Raw genomic sequence first — 14006 nt, 5'->3', positions numbered from 1 at the left:
AATTTAACGTTTGTCTAAAAGGAATCCCTGCATAAAAACTGCATTGATGAGTGTAAAAAAATAATCAACTTTTCATATCAATGCTATCTCCATAATGCGTGCAGTCGTTCAAGATGATCTTTAGCTCTTTCTGAAATGCTGAGCGCTGCATCTACTGAAAGCAGTCCTGGCTGGCTCATCAAAGAGAGGCCACAAAGTCCAAAATAAGTATGGAGGACGTCTAGAACAAAACGTGAAACATTATGATAAAAGGTGCAGTTGACCATAAGCTTACGTAGGGGCGTTGCTAGCGGGGGTATTGGGGGTGTGCCCCCTATTTCTGAATGAGTTAATCTGAAACCCTTCAGCTGGTCCACAAAATCCTTAGTTAGTCGATGAAACCGAATGTCGGTAGGTGAAAAAGCAAACCCGGGCTCGTGCAAGCAGCCCCTAAATTTATAACCTTGCCATACGAATTCAGTTAATAACCCTCCTCGCTTTATAATGTCTACGGAAAATGTAATAAAGAGAGGAAGTTTCGAACGAAAAAGCTGAACATAAAATTCTTGAAAACTTTTAAAATAAAAATCTCAACATAGCGCTGACATTTGCCTCAGATTCAGCTCACAAAGGTGAAGGAAGTATAAAATACTGTAGCAGTGCTGTTTCACTATACATATCTGAGACTGTAAGAGGATTTTAAAGGTGGATTCAAGGGAAGAATTGATAAGGACCACGCTTTTTGAAACGCTGGAGATCTTAATTCTATCTCTTGTTCTAAGGAACATGCCCTTCCAAATGTTAAATCGAATATAGCAATTTTGTAACAAATCAATTTTGCTTTTTGATTAAATGTTCATAGCTCAAAATTTTTAGCGTTCATTGAACTACTTTGACTATATGAAAGTTGGTCACCGAAATTAACATCCTTCCTCACCTTTTAATACCATAAGTATTAGAAAAATGCAGAGAATTGACTTCAACATCTATTTAAAGCTTTTGCACTAGATCACATCTCTAAAACCTTCAAAAACACAATGTTAGAGCTTCTTTATCCAGCTGAATTTTTAATTCAATTTTTTGAGCCACAAATTTTGTTTTGTTTAATTACTCTGCCAGCCAAAATATGTAATTTTTATACAAGATTTCAATATAGCCTCCCCTTAAAAAGATCAAGTTTTGAATAAACCCTCACTTGAAAATGCCCTCCTCTCTTAGACCCCACTTTCTAGTATCAAGATTTAAACACTCCCCCCCCCCTCCCAAATACTTAAGTAAGTTTTCTACTCAATTAATATTTTTCGCAACGGGAATATTGCCCATTCAGGAGCAATAAAGGCTTTTAAGGTGAAGAGCAAGTAAACATACCTGGGTGAAAATCAGGCCATTTGCTAAATCCCCCAACGGTAGCATGTTGTGTTCCCATCAAATATTCTCTATTCGCGTCTTTTTCGATTAATTCACTTGCGCCAAGAAGCTTGAATAAAGACATCGTAGATCAAAGTTTCAAATTATAAAATCAGGACTAAATGACACCAAATGACACAATAGTAATGATAACACCCCAACTCCCCTCCCCCCAAAATGTCAAAGTCCTAGCTTCCCCAATGGAAAACATGATTGAACAACAGTATTGGGATTTCCCTATTAACTATGATGATTTGTAAACTTTCACAATGAATACAGTGCTTCAGTGTTAACTTCGTGAAAAATATCTTTTTTTAGGATTTTGCATTTTGGGCCTCTTTTTAGGATCTTGAAGCTTTTTATACAATATTTCATGTAAATCTGTCACAAATTCGACGAGACATGACCTAAAGTTTACAGACGAGTGGCACTGTTGTCTGGGCCTGGTTTAAAAACATTCGAAAGAAGACCAAGTGACAGTGATTTGAGAGGGGTGTCCCCTGCTCTTTAGGCTATATCTCAGCCAATTTGAATACCGTATTTCCTCGAGAGTACACCGCGGCGTTTATTACAAAATCCAACCATTGTATGCAGCGTTTAATAGAGGGTGCTGTTTATCAGTGGGCGTGGTTTGATAGAAAATGAAAGCTGTGTCAAATGAGAAATGACAAGAAAAGTGCGATATAGCAGATAAAAACATACTTAAAACAATTTTTTCTTTTCCCAAAGATTTTGTGAAAAATTTTTTGCAAAGTCACAAAAATTATGTTCAGGTTATGGAAGTGTCAAGAAAAAGCCAATGTTACTGTCTCCGTCAGAGTTTTTGTCTGTCTGTGACATGAAAACCTGTATAGCTTCAGAATAGTAAGCATTTAAACTATACATTATTTCTTGTTTGGTCTCTTTTTAATGAATCTATTTTTAGTGATTTTCTTCTTAGATTGGAATGTCCTAAATATCTAAAAAGCATTTCAATGACGTCATCAGTTCACCGTTCTAAAAGTTGGAAACTGTTACCTGCAGGGAGGCGCCAACCCAAAAAGAATAGCACGTATCAACGGGTTTGTTCGGCCGACCTTGGAACCCACTTTTCTGTCGAAGAATGCACCATCGCTTTATTTTGTCGATTTCCTTTTCCCTGAAGCATTCGCTGAGTTTCCCCATGAGTATCAAAGATGCTATAGCGCAAAAGGTGGAACCACCTGAAAGGAAATACATACATATACTTCTCCAGCAATCACCTTCCACAGGGGGTTCAGTAGAATAGAGGGAACACGGTAATAGGCCCCTAGTGAGTTTAGGTATTTGGAAGCAAAATATGGAGAAAGGCATCTCTCATTTAGTGAAACGAATCATAAAATATATCTTTGTAATCGAGTTTGCAAACACAATACAAGTCGCAGAGCGGATGCTAGTTTTTATTTTGAAACCAAAACCTTCGATTAAAGTTTACTTCTCATAGACACCCCTCCTCCCCCCCCCCCCCCTCTTATATCTTTGAGGCCCTATAAGGGGTGTTTGAAATATGAAATAATTGAGATCTTCGGAATGAAAATATAAATATTTAGGTTTTTTAGCTTAGAAATATGAAATAACTTTGGTTCCCAGTATGAAATATGAAACAACAAAATAACTGAATACCTCTTTAAAAGTTGTGTGAGAATTATCTACTTGATAACAGCATTGACTTTTTATACATTCTAAAAAGTTACATAACAAGTTATTGTAATACCTGAACTACACGCTACTTCACATACACTACAAAGACGATAACCCGGGGAGCATTAACTCTGTCTACCCCGGGGCCATAACATAGAGAGGACAAATGCACGTTTGTAATTACAAAGACTTGAAGATATAAGAGACTATTGACCTCAAGCATTGACTCAAGTGACTATTGATCTGTAGACCTGTTAAGATACCAACCATATTTCACCTGGGTTGTTCTTTTAATATTTTCAATTTTTCTAGGGGTTTTAAAGGCTTTTCATAATTTTACGTATAGGAAAAATACCAATAGCATAAAATATAGTAATAATAATAATAATAATTATAATAAATAATTTGCTTATAGCTGGCGTACTAGATAAAAGTCTAATAGCTATAAAGGAGCTAATTAAGGCCAACTATCTATAAAGAATTAGTATAAAATAAATATATGGTACAATGCTAGAAATGTTTAAGGTATAATATTCTAAATAAAACCTAACCCAGCAATAAATATTTTACACAATCTACAGCCGCATTCTACAGGGTGTGCTCTTAATTCTTTTTTAAATGTTGCCAAAGATTGGGACTCTCTTATACTGTGAGGTAGTGTTTACCACAGTTTTTGACCTAAATATCTCATAGTTTCTATACCATAAGAAGTTGTCCTGGCTTTTGGAATGCAAAGATTATTTTTAGTTCGCAAATCATAATGTACTTTTCTTGTTTCAAAAATCTCACTCATGAAACTAGGGTTCAGGTTATGTTTGGTTTTGTATATTTCTATCATCAAGTACTGTAGATTGCGTTGGTGAATTGATACTGCATTATCCAATGTCAGCAATGCTTCGTAGTCAGCATGACTGTCGTAATAAACAATTCTGAGTGCTCTTTCGTGAATTTTATTCACTTTAGCATTCAGACATTTGTCATGGAACATCCAAATTAGGGGGCAGTAGCTAAACTGAGCTTTTATGAAGCTGTTCATTAGGAGACGCAGTTTATCAGAACCCATAAATAGCGATACTCTAACAAAGGCATGCAGTTTTTGGCTGGCTCTTTTGCATAAGTTTGAGTTGTGGCTTTTGAAATTAAGATTTTTATCTATTATCACCCCTAGCAGTTTTTCTTCAGAGCTTGGTTTAGTCTACCACAAATACTTTTGGCTTATATTATCTCAACGAAATAGACGAGAACATCAAATAACGTCATAAACAAGCTTTATCCACATTGCTTGTTCCACATATACGTACTAGGAATTCTTCCTAAGACCACTAAACCACTGTTTTGTAAGGCATTTAGATGCAGGATTAATTTGCTGGTAATAATATTCAGAAAGTTATTGTTCGCTCTTCAATTTTTTTATCCGGAGTTAACATGTTCACCGAAAAGTTATTCTTATCTTGAAAATGTTGGTTCCGATCATATCTTTGATTTCAGTATGGCGGCAATAAGTAATGCTAAAAGTGATTATAAATTACGCAAAAAGATCAAACTATAAGGCAATATTATGAAAAGCCACAAACACGGCCACGAACTGTTTTTCTCAAACTCGATGAAAGTTTAATTCATAAAAATAAAGGCCACTGATTGTTTTAAGCTTTCGAAGCATTCTGGTAATTGACCAGAAGTCGCTTTACTGGAAGCATGAAAAATGCACGGTCAGCAAAATTGCGACATTCGAATTTTTCAAATCTGATGATACCATCAAAAAAGCTTGTAACGTAGACGTGACTTCCGGTCTTCTGCCAGAAGGTTCCCAAGGCTTAATGATTTAAACCTTAAAAATTTCGGTTAGGCTGGTTGCTAGATGGTTATGCAAAATTCCCTGTCCATAAAATATCTATTCTTTAGAATAATGTAGTCAATCTGCAGCATTTATTCCGATTTCTTCTTGAGAACATCGTAAGAGTTGATGTCACTCAGCTTTAGCTTCGCATTTACATTATTTTAGCATTATTTCTTTCTATTGAATGCACCTAAGACTGTAAGTGACTAGAAATAACAGTATGATGGTAGTATGAAAAATCCATTAAACAACTGAATTTACTGGTTGTTAGGGCTCTTGGTGGTTAGTAGAGCCAAAGAAGATGCCCTAAAATTCAAAGTTAAAAAATCCGCCAAGTTTATTGTCTCTTCCAGGCATGTGTATAAAACTGGCCCCTTCAGGCTGTACCCTCCACGCAAAAGACTTAAGACTTTTAGTTTTGGTACATGTTTTTCGAGTCTCTTTTTTAGTTGTTCCCAAAAAACAAGTTGAGCAAAACAAAGATAAATATTTCATCCAGTGTCCTTAGATTCCCCTTAAAAGTACCAAATGATTCCACAGAGGTTCAAAGAGAATGAATTCTTCATTTTTACCCAAGTACGGAATCCATTTGATTTTTTATGCACCTATTCTTTATACATTTTCAATATTTGTAGCTGCAAAGATTGGCTTTGAAGACTCGGTCAATTTTTTATGTGAGTCGGTCCAACTTTCCGTGGCAATTCGACAATTTCGAAATACCTTGCTTTGTTAATTTTGAAATATGAAAAAATTGCAAGATATCATCATCAAATATGAAATAATGCCACCCCCCACCCCCCACCTTATAAGGCCTCATCTTTAAGTATTTGTAATTACAAACGTGCATTTTTTCCCCTGTATGTTATGGCCCCGGGGTAGACAGAGTTGATGCTCCCCGGGGTACCGTCTTTGTAGTGTATGTAAAGTAGCGTGTACTTAATGTATACTTTTAGATATTTTTTGTCATTTCCGTAAAATTAGACAAGTTTTTATTTTGGGCATGATTAACAAAGAATAAAATTTCCTCCTCAGGGTTGGGGGCAGGGGTCGCCATATTGATAAAGAAATAAATGCAGAATAATCTTGCAAAGGGAATTTTACTTTCTCACCGTGGGATTCTAAGCTTGGTCCTTGTCCAAAACCATGGTCGTAAGACTGCGATAAAAAGAATTGAAATATCGCTTTAGGCTTTGTTGGAACTTTAATCAATGCTAAGATTTAGTATAAAAACATGCATATTTCACACAATCATTTTATCGTACTAAACTGACACATTGAAGAAAATCCATTGGTGGTGCGTCATAGATTCTTGCACGTGACTTGAAAAAGCTAAGAATTCTATTGATATTGAAAATGATATTTTTTAAATGTGAAGAGTGAAAAGCAAGCCAAGGGGTTTATTTGAGTCTGGTCCGTATGCTTAAAAATGCAGATATGTTTGGATATACCTATTGCTATTGAGGTAATGTGTCAGCCCATGGGGGCTTATTCAAAGGTGGGGGCTTATTTGAAGGTGGGGGCTTATTGGGAGGTGGGGGCTTATTCGAAGGTGGGGGCTTATTCGAAGGTGGGGGCTTATTTGAAGGTGGGGGCTTATTCGAAGGTTGGGGCTTATTTGTAGGTGGGGGCTTATTTGAAGGTGGGGGCTTATTGGGAGGTGGGGGCTTTTGAAGTGGGGGCTTATTCGAAGGTGGGGGCTTATTTGAAGTGGGGCCTTATTCAAAGGTGGGGGCTTATTCGAAGGTTGGGGCTTATTTGAAGGTGGGGGCTTATTTGAAGGTGGGGGCTTATTGGGAGGTGAGGGCTTTTGAAGTGGGGGCTTATTCGAAGGTGGGGGCTTATTTGAAGTGGGGCCTTATTCAAAGGTGGGGGCTTATTCGAAGGTTGGGGCTTATTTGAAGGTGGGGGCTTATTTGAAGGTGGGGGCTTATTGGGAGGTGGAGGCTTTTGAAGTGGGGGCTTATTCGAAGGTGGGGGCTTCTTTGAAGTGGGGCCTTATTCAAAGGTGGGGGCTTATTCGAAGGTGGCAGCTTATTGGGAGGTAGGGGCTTATTTGATGGTGGGGGCTAATCCGAAAGTGGGGGCTTATTCAAAGAAGGGGGTTTATTTGAAGGTGGGGACTTATTCGAAGGTGAGGGCTTATCCAAAGGTGGGGGCTTATTCAAAGGTGGGGGCTTATTTGAAGGTGGGGGCTTATTCGAAGGTGGGGGCTTATTCAAAGGTGGGGGCTTATTTGAAGGTGGGGACTTATTTGAAGGTGGGTGCTTATTTGAAGGTGGGGGTTTATTTGAAGGTGGGGGCTTATTTGAAGGTGGGAGCTTATTGGGAGGTAGGGGCTTATTTGAAGTGGGGGCTTATTCGAAGGTGGGGGCTTATTTGAAGTGGGGGCTTATTCGAAAGTGGGGGCTTATTTGAAGTGGGGGCTTATTCGAAGGTGGGGGCTTATTCGAAAGTGGGGGCTTATTTAAAGTGGGGGCTTATTCGAGAGTGGGGGCTTATTCGAGGCTGAGGGCTTATTTGAAGGTGGGGGCTTATTCTAAGGTGGGGGCTTATTCGAAGGTGGGGACTTATTCAAGGACTTACTGTAATCTTAGCAAAAGAACTACACTGGACTTACCCAACTGTCTCTGATGTACTTCATGACTTTCTCAACATTTATTCCACCCCAGTCATCAATAATATGGCTGATGCAGCAAGCACAGTATATAAATCGCATATCATTTTCACCTTGAGATTTCACAGGCATAAAACTGTAAGAATAATGGGAACAATCAAAAATACATTCGTGTCTGTGTTTGCAAACAGTTTCATTGCAGAGGAAATACCAACGATAGAAGTCCTTCAGCGAAGCCTATTTCATAAATTACCAAATCAATTTAAATCTTTGTTCTTTTCCACTAGACTGATCGCCATAACTTGTAGGAAAATGAGGAAATGTAATAGAGGATTCCAAATAATAGAATAATCGCAAATAAAATGGATATATTTACTAGAGATTTTAAGTAACTTAAAATGGTCCATGGCTCTAACCATTTTGAAAAATAATACAGATTTCTCGCAAATATTTTGCTATGGGCCTATAGTTTACCCTTTACCCCCCCCCCCCCTCCCTCCATCCCTCTTCTGCTGGAGCTGCTCCAAAATGGTTTTCTTGGATATGAACAAGGATAAAAAATGCAAATGAAATTCATAATAAAATTGTTTACCTTCCATTATCAAGTTGAACCGCTTTTAATCCAGCAACTATCGCCTTTTTATTCACCCTTGACAAATCATCGCCAAGAATTAGAAGACAGCACAATGCTGTATATGTCATTGCAATATGTCCTTCTTCATATGGACTCGAACTAGCAGGAACTCCCTGGAAATCAAAAATCAGAACTTATATTAAACTTTATACTTGAGCATATTACATCATATTTATTTTTAGAAGATAAAATATTATCATAACTATTCCATCATTTTCAAAGTCCTGCAACAAATTCATGTCAGTCTATTTGAATGCTGTCTAGCAATTCCTGTTGTATTCTTAAAATTCAGTCCTGAGAAAAGCTACATTTCAGAAAATCATTTGAGGAAAACTAAAATTTTTTTACGCATCCTTAGATTTATATTTATTGCTCATTGCCATCTAGGCAGAGCTGAAGCTGTCTGATGATCGCACTAAGCATGAAACTCAGAGTAGCAACTTGGAACCTTCCTGTTCTGTAAACTAAATGGTTGAAAAAATAATTATTGTAGTGGAGAAGAGCCTTCAAGTTTTCAAAATGCAAAATATGAATAATTAAAAAAATAAATTTTTGAAACCTTTGGGTTAAAAGATCCACCAAAGTATGATGCTCCCCTAAAACCACACCTTGAGGCATCATCATCTGAAAAAAGAAGTTCAAAAGGTCACAATATTTCAATTATTATTACTCCTTCTACAATCAAGCATGCTTAGTCTTTATACTGCAGAAAGAATTAAATTGAATAAACCTTACAGCTTTTATTAACATATCCATTTGAGCTTACAAAAAGTACTGTAATTAACATCAAAATGGCAGTAAAGATGAAGATGGCTCATTGCAAATGGCAAATGGCTAGTTGAGATGAAGTTTGGGATAAATGCTAGAATACAAAGACCAGGGCATATAAGGACCTATATCATGGGTTGGCAAATAGTTACAACTTCTGGGACAAATCCTGGTTTTTAGAAGGTATTTCACTTGTTGGTCCAAATGAGTTCATTCAAATTACCATAGGCATCATAATATTTGCTATTCTTTCAAATTTTAAAACTAATTCGACACCAATGAGCTAAATTCAATTGACACCACCTCATTGATTGACACAAAGTTTTATTGAATTTTCTGCATAAATTTTTAGTGGCAAAAAATTGAGAATTAACAGCGAGTGAAACGAAAATACATAAGATATAATATCATGCTCAAAATTCAGTGGAATATTAAATGTCTACGAAGATAAACATTATCTTCATATATGCATTCAAAAAAAGCAAATTGTTACTAGAATTTCCTCTTGAAATTTCTGTTGTGCTAGATAGATCAAAGTAATACTTCTTGTATTTCAAGTAAATAAAAACTCCCCTTTCACACCAAACAGACTTTCTATTTACACAATAATTGTTTACTACAAATGAAATCCCTTGGGTAGCTTCTAAAGTGATAGTTAACAGGGATGGAGCCTCATTAACACAACATTTGTGACAATTCATCTTTTAAATAAATATATTTATAAATGCATTTACCTTCAAAAGAAGGCACGATTTGCTGTGCGTAGATCCAGTTAATCATGTCTTGTTTATCCTCTTCTACTCTGTCTAATGCATTTAGTATGTCTAATCCAGATAGTGCAAAAAATAAAATTGTTATCCTAAAAGAAAAAATTTATCATCATTGCAAGGAAAGAAACAGAAAATAATAAATAACAACCAAATCTTGTGATAGGAATCATAAGCCAATTAGAGCCCTATAAAATGATGCCTCTAGCTCAAAATATGCTATTATTAAAATAGGTTTAATATGAGAATTTATTTTTTCTTTAAATCTTGCATCAATTTCTGATTTCTTGGATGCATGAAAACTAGATTCTGTAATGATTGATTCTTTGTGTGGGAAACCTTTGAAAACTGCAAAGTATGCAAATCTGATTTAAAAACTTCATTATGAAAATATACCTAGAAAAATTACCATTTTACACAGATTTGCTATTTCAAACAATTTAAATGTAAATATGTATTCCTGATTTCAAATGGTGATAGTTATTTGGCAGGGCTGTCTTTTTCTTTTTTCGTTCAAATATAAAGAAATTTGGTCATTCACATATTTTGAAGATGTTCTATTGATATAAAAGTTTTTTGAATTTACAATATAGTATGTCACATAGAAAAATAGCATCATTGTGTTATAGTATGTAAAAAAAAGAGCCTCAGATTTTTGTCTCAAATATTTTGGCATAAGATTTATGTATCTGACTGGAGTATTATAAATGCAGTGGGTTTAAATTCTTTTGTATTCAAGAATATTTCTGCAAAATCCAAAATAGAATATATCACATTCTGTCATAATTGTAAGGGAATGCAGATCCAAGGGCCTTTTCTTTGAGCCACTAACATGAACAAACTTTCTCTTAGAGTGAGGGACATTATCAGGCACCACAGAGCGTTGAGAAAAGTGAGGGATCAAAAAAAGTAGGGGGGCTAAAGCCCCCCAGCCCCCCTGCTCCACCGTGCCTGAATATTGGCTGTTCGTTATTCCTGTCATCCTAAATTACTTTCAGAAGCTAGGTTTTCGAGAAAAAGATACACTAAATGCCTTTTCAAAAGGAAGCTTTGCAAAGTTTCTGAGATCAAAAATTTAGTTTTATCCAAAAAGAAAGGAAATGAAAGTCTGGAATATAAACAACAGTCTCAATATCAACAATAAGGGCCCTTGGTCCAAACTAGCCACCAACAGGTTTATTGGATAAATGAGACCAACTTTTGAACCATCTAAATCTTACCTAAGCTCCCTCGCTACCTCTAATACAACAAAGAGGCAAACTTGTGATTCTGGAAAGGTACACTTATGAATACTTAGTAAGTGTTTGTGTACCTTTCCAGAATTTTTTCTGCTACAAAAATTTAACTTTAGCCTCCAAATGGTGGGAATGAAGCACAATTACTGAGGTTTCATCTAATACAACTTTGGGATATATTTTACATTGTGTTGAAAAGATACCAACACATTTTTCCCAGTATCCTATCTTATTTTGTTACCTGCTGGAAGAGCTTAGAGAGGACAACAGGCTTTTTAAATATGTGCAAGGTAATATAAAGGTTGTTGAACTCAAGATTGAACAAACCGACAAACTATTGATTTTTCAACTGATAAAACGTGCAAATATATGGTAAAACGTAAAATTTCAGGCGGACCTTACCTTGAGCTGTCAAAATATCCATATTCACATGGCAAAATACTGATGGTTCGTTCCATGAACTTAATATGCTTGGCAATCTGCAAGTCTCTTTGGCAACTCAAATTCACATCAAAATCACCCATCACGTCCACTTTTTGGGCCTGGCCCGCTTCTCGATCGACGAACTTCAGTCAAGATGACTTAGAATAAACACTTTTCAATAAGAAGCAGATTCTCTCTATGCATTTTAAGCATTCTAAGATCAAATATCCAAACAGAACACAAACGCCGGACTCCTTCTTAGAAATAGACTTCCCTTCTCTACCATTATGATATATATGGTTGTTGTTGTTCTTGACTTTCAAAGTCATTCACCTCAACATCTTCGTAATCTTCGAATTAGCCCCTTGGGGGTTAGTAATTTAGGGTGGGGCTTACCCGTGGGGTCTCGTAAAAATTGTCTCTGTCTGCTACGAAATAGCTCGCTTTTAGCTTTTTAACATCTTCTAAAGATGTTCATTTCATTTGTACAAAAAGCTACAACCCTGGACAAAATATATTGGAACTCCAGCTATTTTCAGAAATTTACCTGATACCGCCGCCCCCTCACCCCCAGTACAATGTTGCAAGTTGTAAATCAATGTGTCTTCCAAACACAACATTGCTGAAGGGGAGAGGGGGTGAAAATTTGAAGGAAAACGTAAAAATCTAAACCGGCATCGATTTTCGAAGTGAGTTCCAAAATTTTTGTCCAAGATTGTAGACAGCTCAGCCTTGTCCAGCCTCGATATTCTTCACTAAGAAAATCGATGTTTCAAATGCATTTACCCTTCTCCGTGCCCCACACATCATCAGTAATTTGTTTTCATACTGATCCTAACATTTTTTCCAAAGACTGGAGAAATATGGAATCTATCTACAAACAGACGCTCGGGGGGGGGGGGGGATTACCTTCATATGTTTAAAGGTATAGGGACGTGCCATTATTTAGGGGTAAATTTTTTCTGAAAAGTGCGGAATTATCGGTATCATTTTTTTAAATTTGCTCTGCAGAATTATGGGTAAAGTTTTCATCATGTTTGCGGAATTATGGGTCACGTTTTTCAGACATTTGCGGAATTATGGGTCCAAAATTTTAACCAAAATGGCACGTCCCCGTCCAAAAATTAGGCATACCCCCCGAGAGTAGACGTCCATAATACAAGCTTGGTTAATGGTGCATCCTCTTATCTACAAAGAGTCAATTGCGGTGTACTGCAGGATCATGACTTGGTCCACTTCTTGTTATTGTTCATGTTAACGAATGGTATTAAATTGACACATTTCCGTTACTGCTGCTAAGGTATGTATGAATGTATAATTTTGCCATCAAATAAATTACAATTTAAAATTAAGAAAAAGAAAAAGATCTATTTACAGGTATATAAAATTTACAGATAGAAGTTAAAAACATAGACTAAAAACACCCAAGGTTAAAAATGGCAGGGATAGCATTAAAAAGGTCAATACGATCTTGTTTCCATGATGGTCCCTCTAGAGGTGTAATAAAAATATGTGTACATGAACAATTGATTTGTATCCAAAACTAGAAAAAAGTAATTCTGGAAAAATGTTAACTAGAACCTTTTCGTTGGCTGAATTTGGGTTTTCAAAAAAAACTGACAGGCTGTGCTAGAAATTAGCTATAGTTGATCTGGTGCAACAACTATAAACTTTTTCAAGAATATTAATTGGCCTACGGTTATTGACACGATAAAAAGTGAGACAGCTACAATTACATAAAAAGCATAATCAGACCTTGCACTCATTTATATTTCGAACCTTTTTAAGGAAAATTGTTCGCATAACTTTTATATAAATTTCCTCCATTCCACTGCCGATGCGCTTGTTTCAAAAATGGATACTGGCAGTGGTCAGAAAGCTATAATTTTCCACACTTTGAAGACATTAGCTGAAGAACAGGCACCCCCTTTGCATTTTCAAAGTAGACTGAAGAGCAATGCGTTTAAAGATTGAAAATTTCATCTTAGCTTTCTAAAATTTCTGCTTAATTGAAAAGTTTGACACGGCTCCGTGTAAAGCAGGACTCTCTACTGATGGGGTATCTAAAATGTAATGAAATAATCTAAAATGAAATGCACTGAAATAACAAATAGTGTTATCGTGTCAACTGTTCTCCATAGATACCCATGTGAACATACATTGGGCCTGGTTAGGGTGTGTCTTTTATAAAAAGATTTTATGCCGTGAATGATGCAAGAGGAAAGGTTTTTCAAAAAACATTTGCATGGACAAAAAAACTGCAGCTCTATCTTTAGGCCCTCGCGTAGTTTCAACATTAGGAAGCAGATCCAACGCCCCAACTATATTGCAAGCCTTTGGAGACCAGATAAAAGAGCAATATCCAGAAATAAAAGAAGAAAATTGATTCAGTTAGATTGTTGTCAAAAAGTTTAGATGATTCAATTCAATTCAATTCAATTCAATGACAAATATACCTAAATACATTTCAATACAGAATAAAATTTATTAACATAACATTACAACATAGAACTTAAACATAGAACATTACAAGACATTATGTATTTAAATATATTTGTCTAAGGAGGAGCTCTCTAATAGATGACTAATCGAGAGAGGGTCCCCCCATCTAAAACTAAAAAAGTGAATTTTTTTCTTTAAATCAAAAGAGAAACCAGAAAGCCTCCGCAAAACGATGATGATG

The 14006-nt window shown here is 36.1% G+C and overlaps 1 protein-coding gene across 1 annotated transcript; it reads right to left on the bottom strand.

The window, feature by feature from the left end:
• Nucleotides 1-47: 47 nt before the first annotated feature.
• Nucleotides 48-11624, bottom strand: LOC135687399 (geranylgeranyl transferase type-1 subunit beta). The gene is made up of 9 exons (XM_065203944.2): nt 11303-11624; nt 9633-9757; nt 8690-8754; nt 8089-8243; nt 7500-7632; nt 5992-6037; nt 2404-2588; nt 1348-1456; nt 48-220 (listed from the first exon to the last, which is right to left on the bottom strand). Exons 1-9 carry the CDS (start codon nt 11422-11424, stop codon nt 84-86), a joined length of 1077 nt encoding a protein of 358 aa, XP_065060016.2. The 5' UTR covers nt 11425-11624; the 3' UTR covers nt 48-83.
• Nucleotides 11625-14006: the final 2382 nt, after the last annotated feature.

Source organism: Rhopilema esculentum, chromosome 20 (genome assembly GCF_057945365.1).
Source record: "Rhopilema esculentum isolate cy_ngs chromosome 20, ASM5794536v1, whole genome shotgun sequence".
Lineage (NCBI taxonomy): Eukaryota > Metazoa > Cnidaria > Scyphozoa > Rhizostomeae > Rhizostomatidae > Rhopilema > Rhopilema esculentum.
Note: the sequence above shows the minus strand (reverse complement) of the source record. Positions and strands in the feature narration are given on the sequence as shown.

Excerpts from the sequence above, each read along its gene's own strand:
- LOC135687399 (XM_065203944.2), bottom strand. The coding sequence starts at position 11,424 with ATGGGTGATTTTGATGTGAATTTGAGTTGCCAAAGAGACTTGCAGATT. Across the intron at positions 8,755-9,632 it reads AATCGTGCCTTCTTTTGAAG|ATGATGATGCCTCAAGGTGT; the intron begins GTAAATGCATTT and ends TTCTTTTTTCAG. Across the intron at positions 1,457-2,403 it reads GGGTTGGCGCCTCCCTGCAG|CTTCTTGGCGCAAGTGAATT; the intron begins GTAACAGTTTCC and ends TCTTTATTCAAG.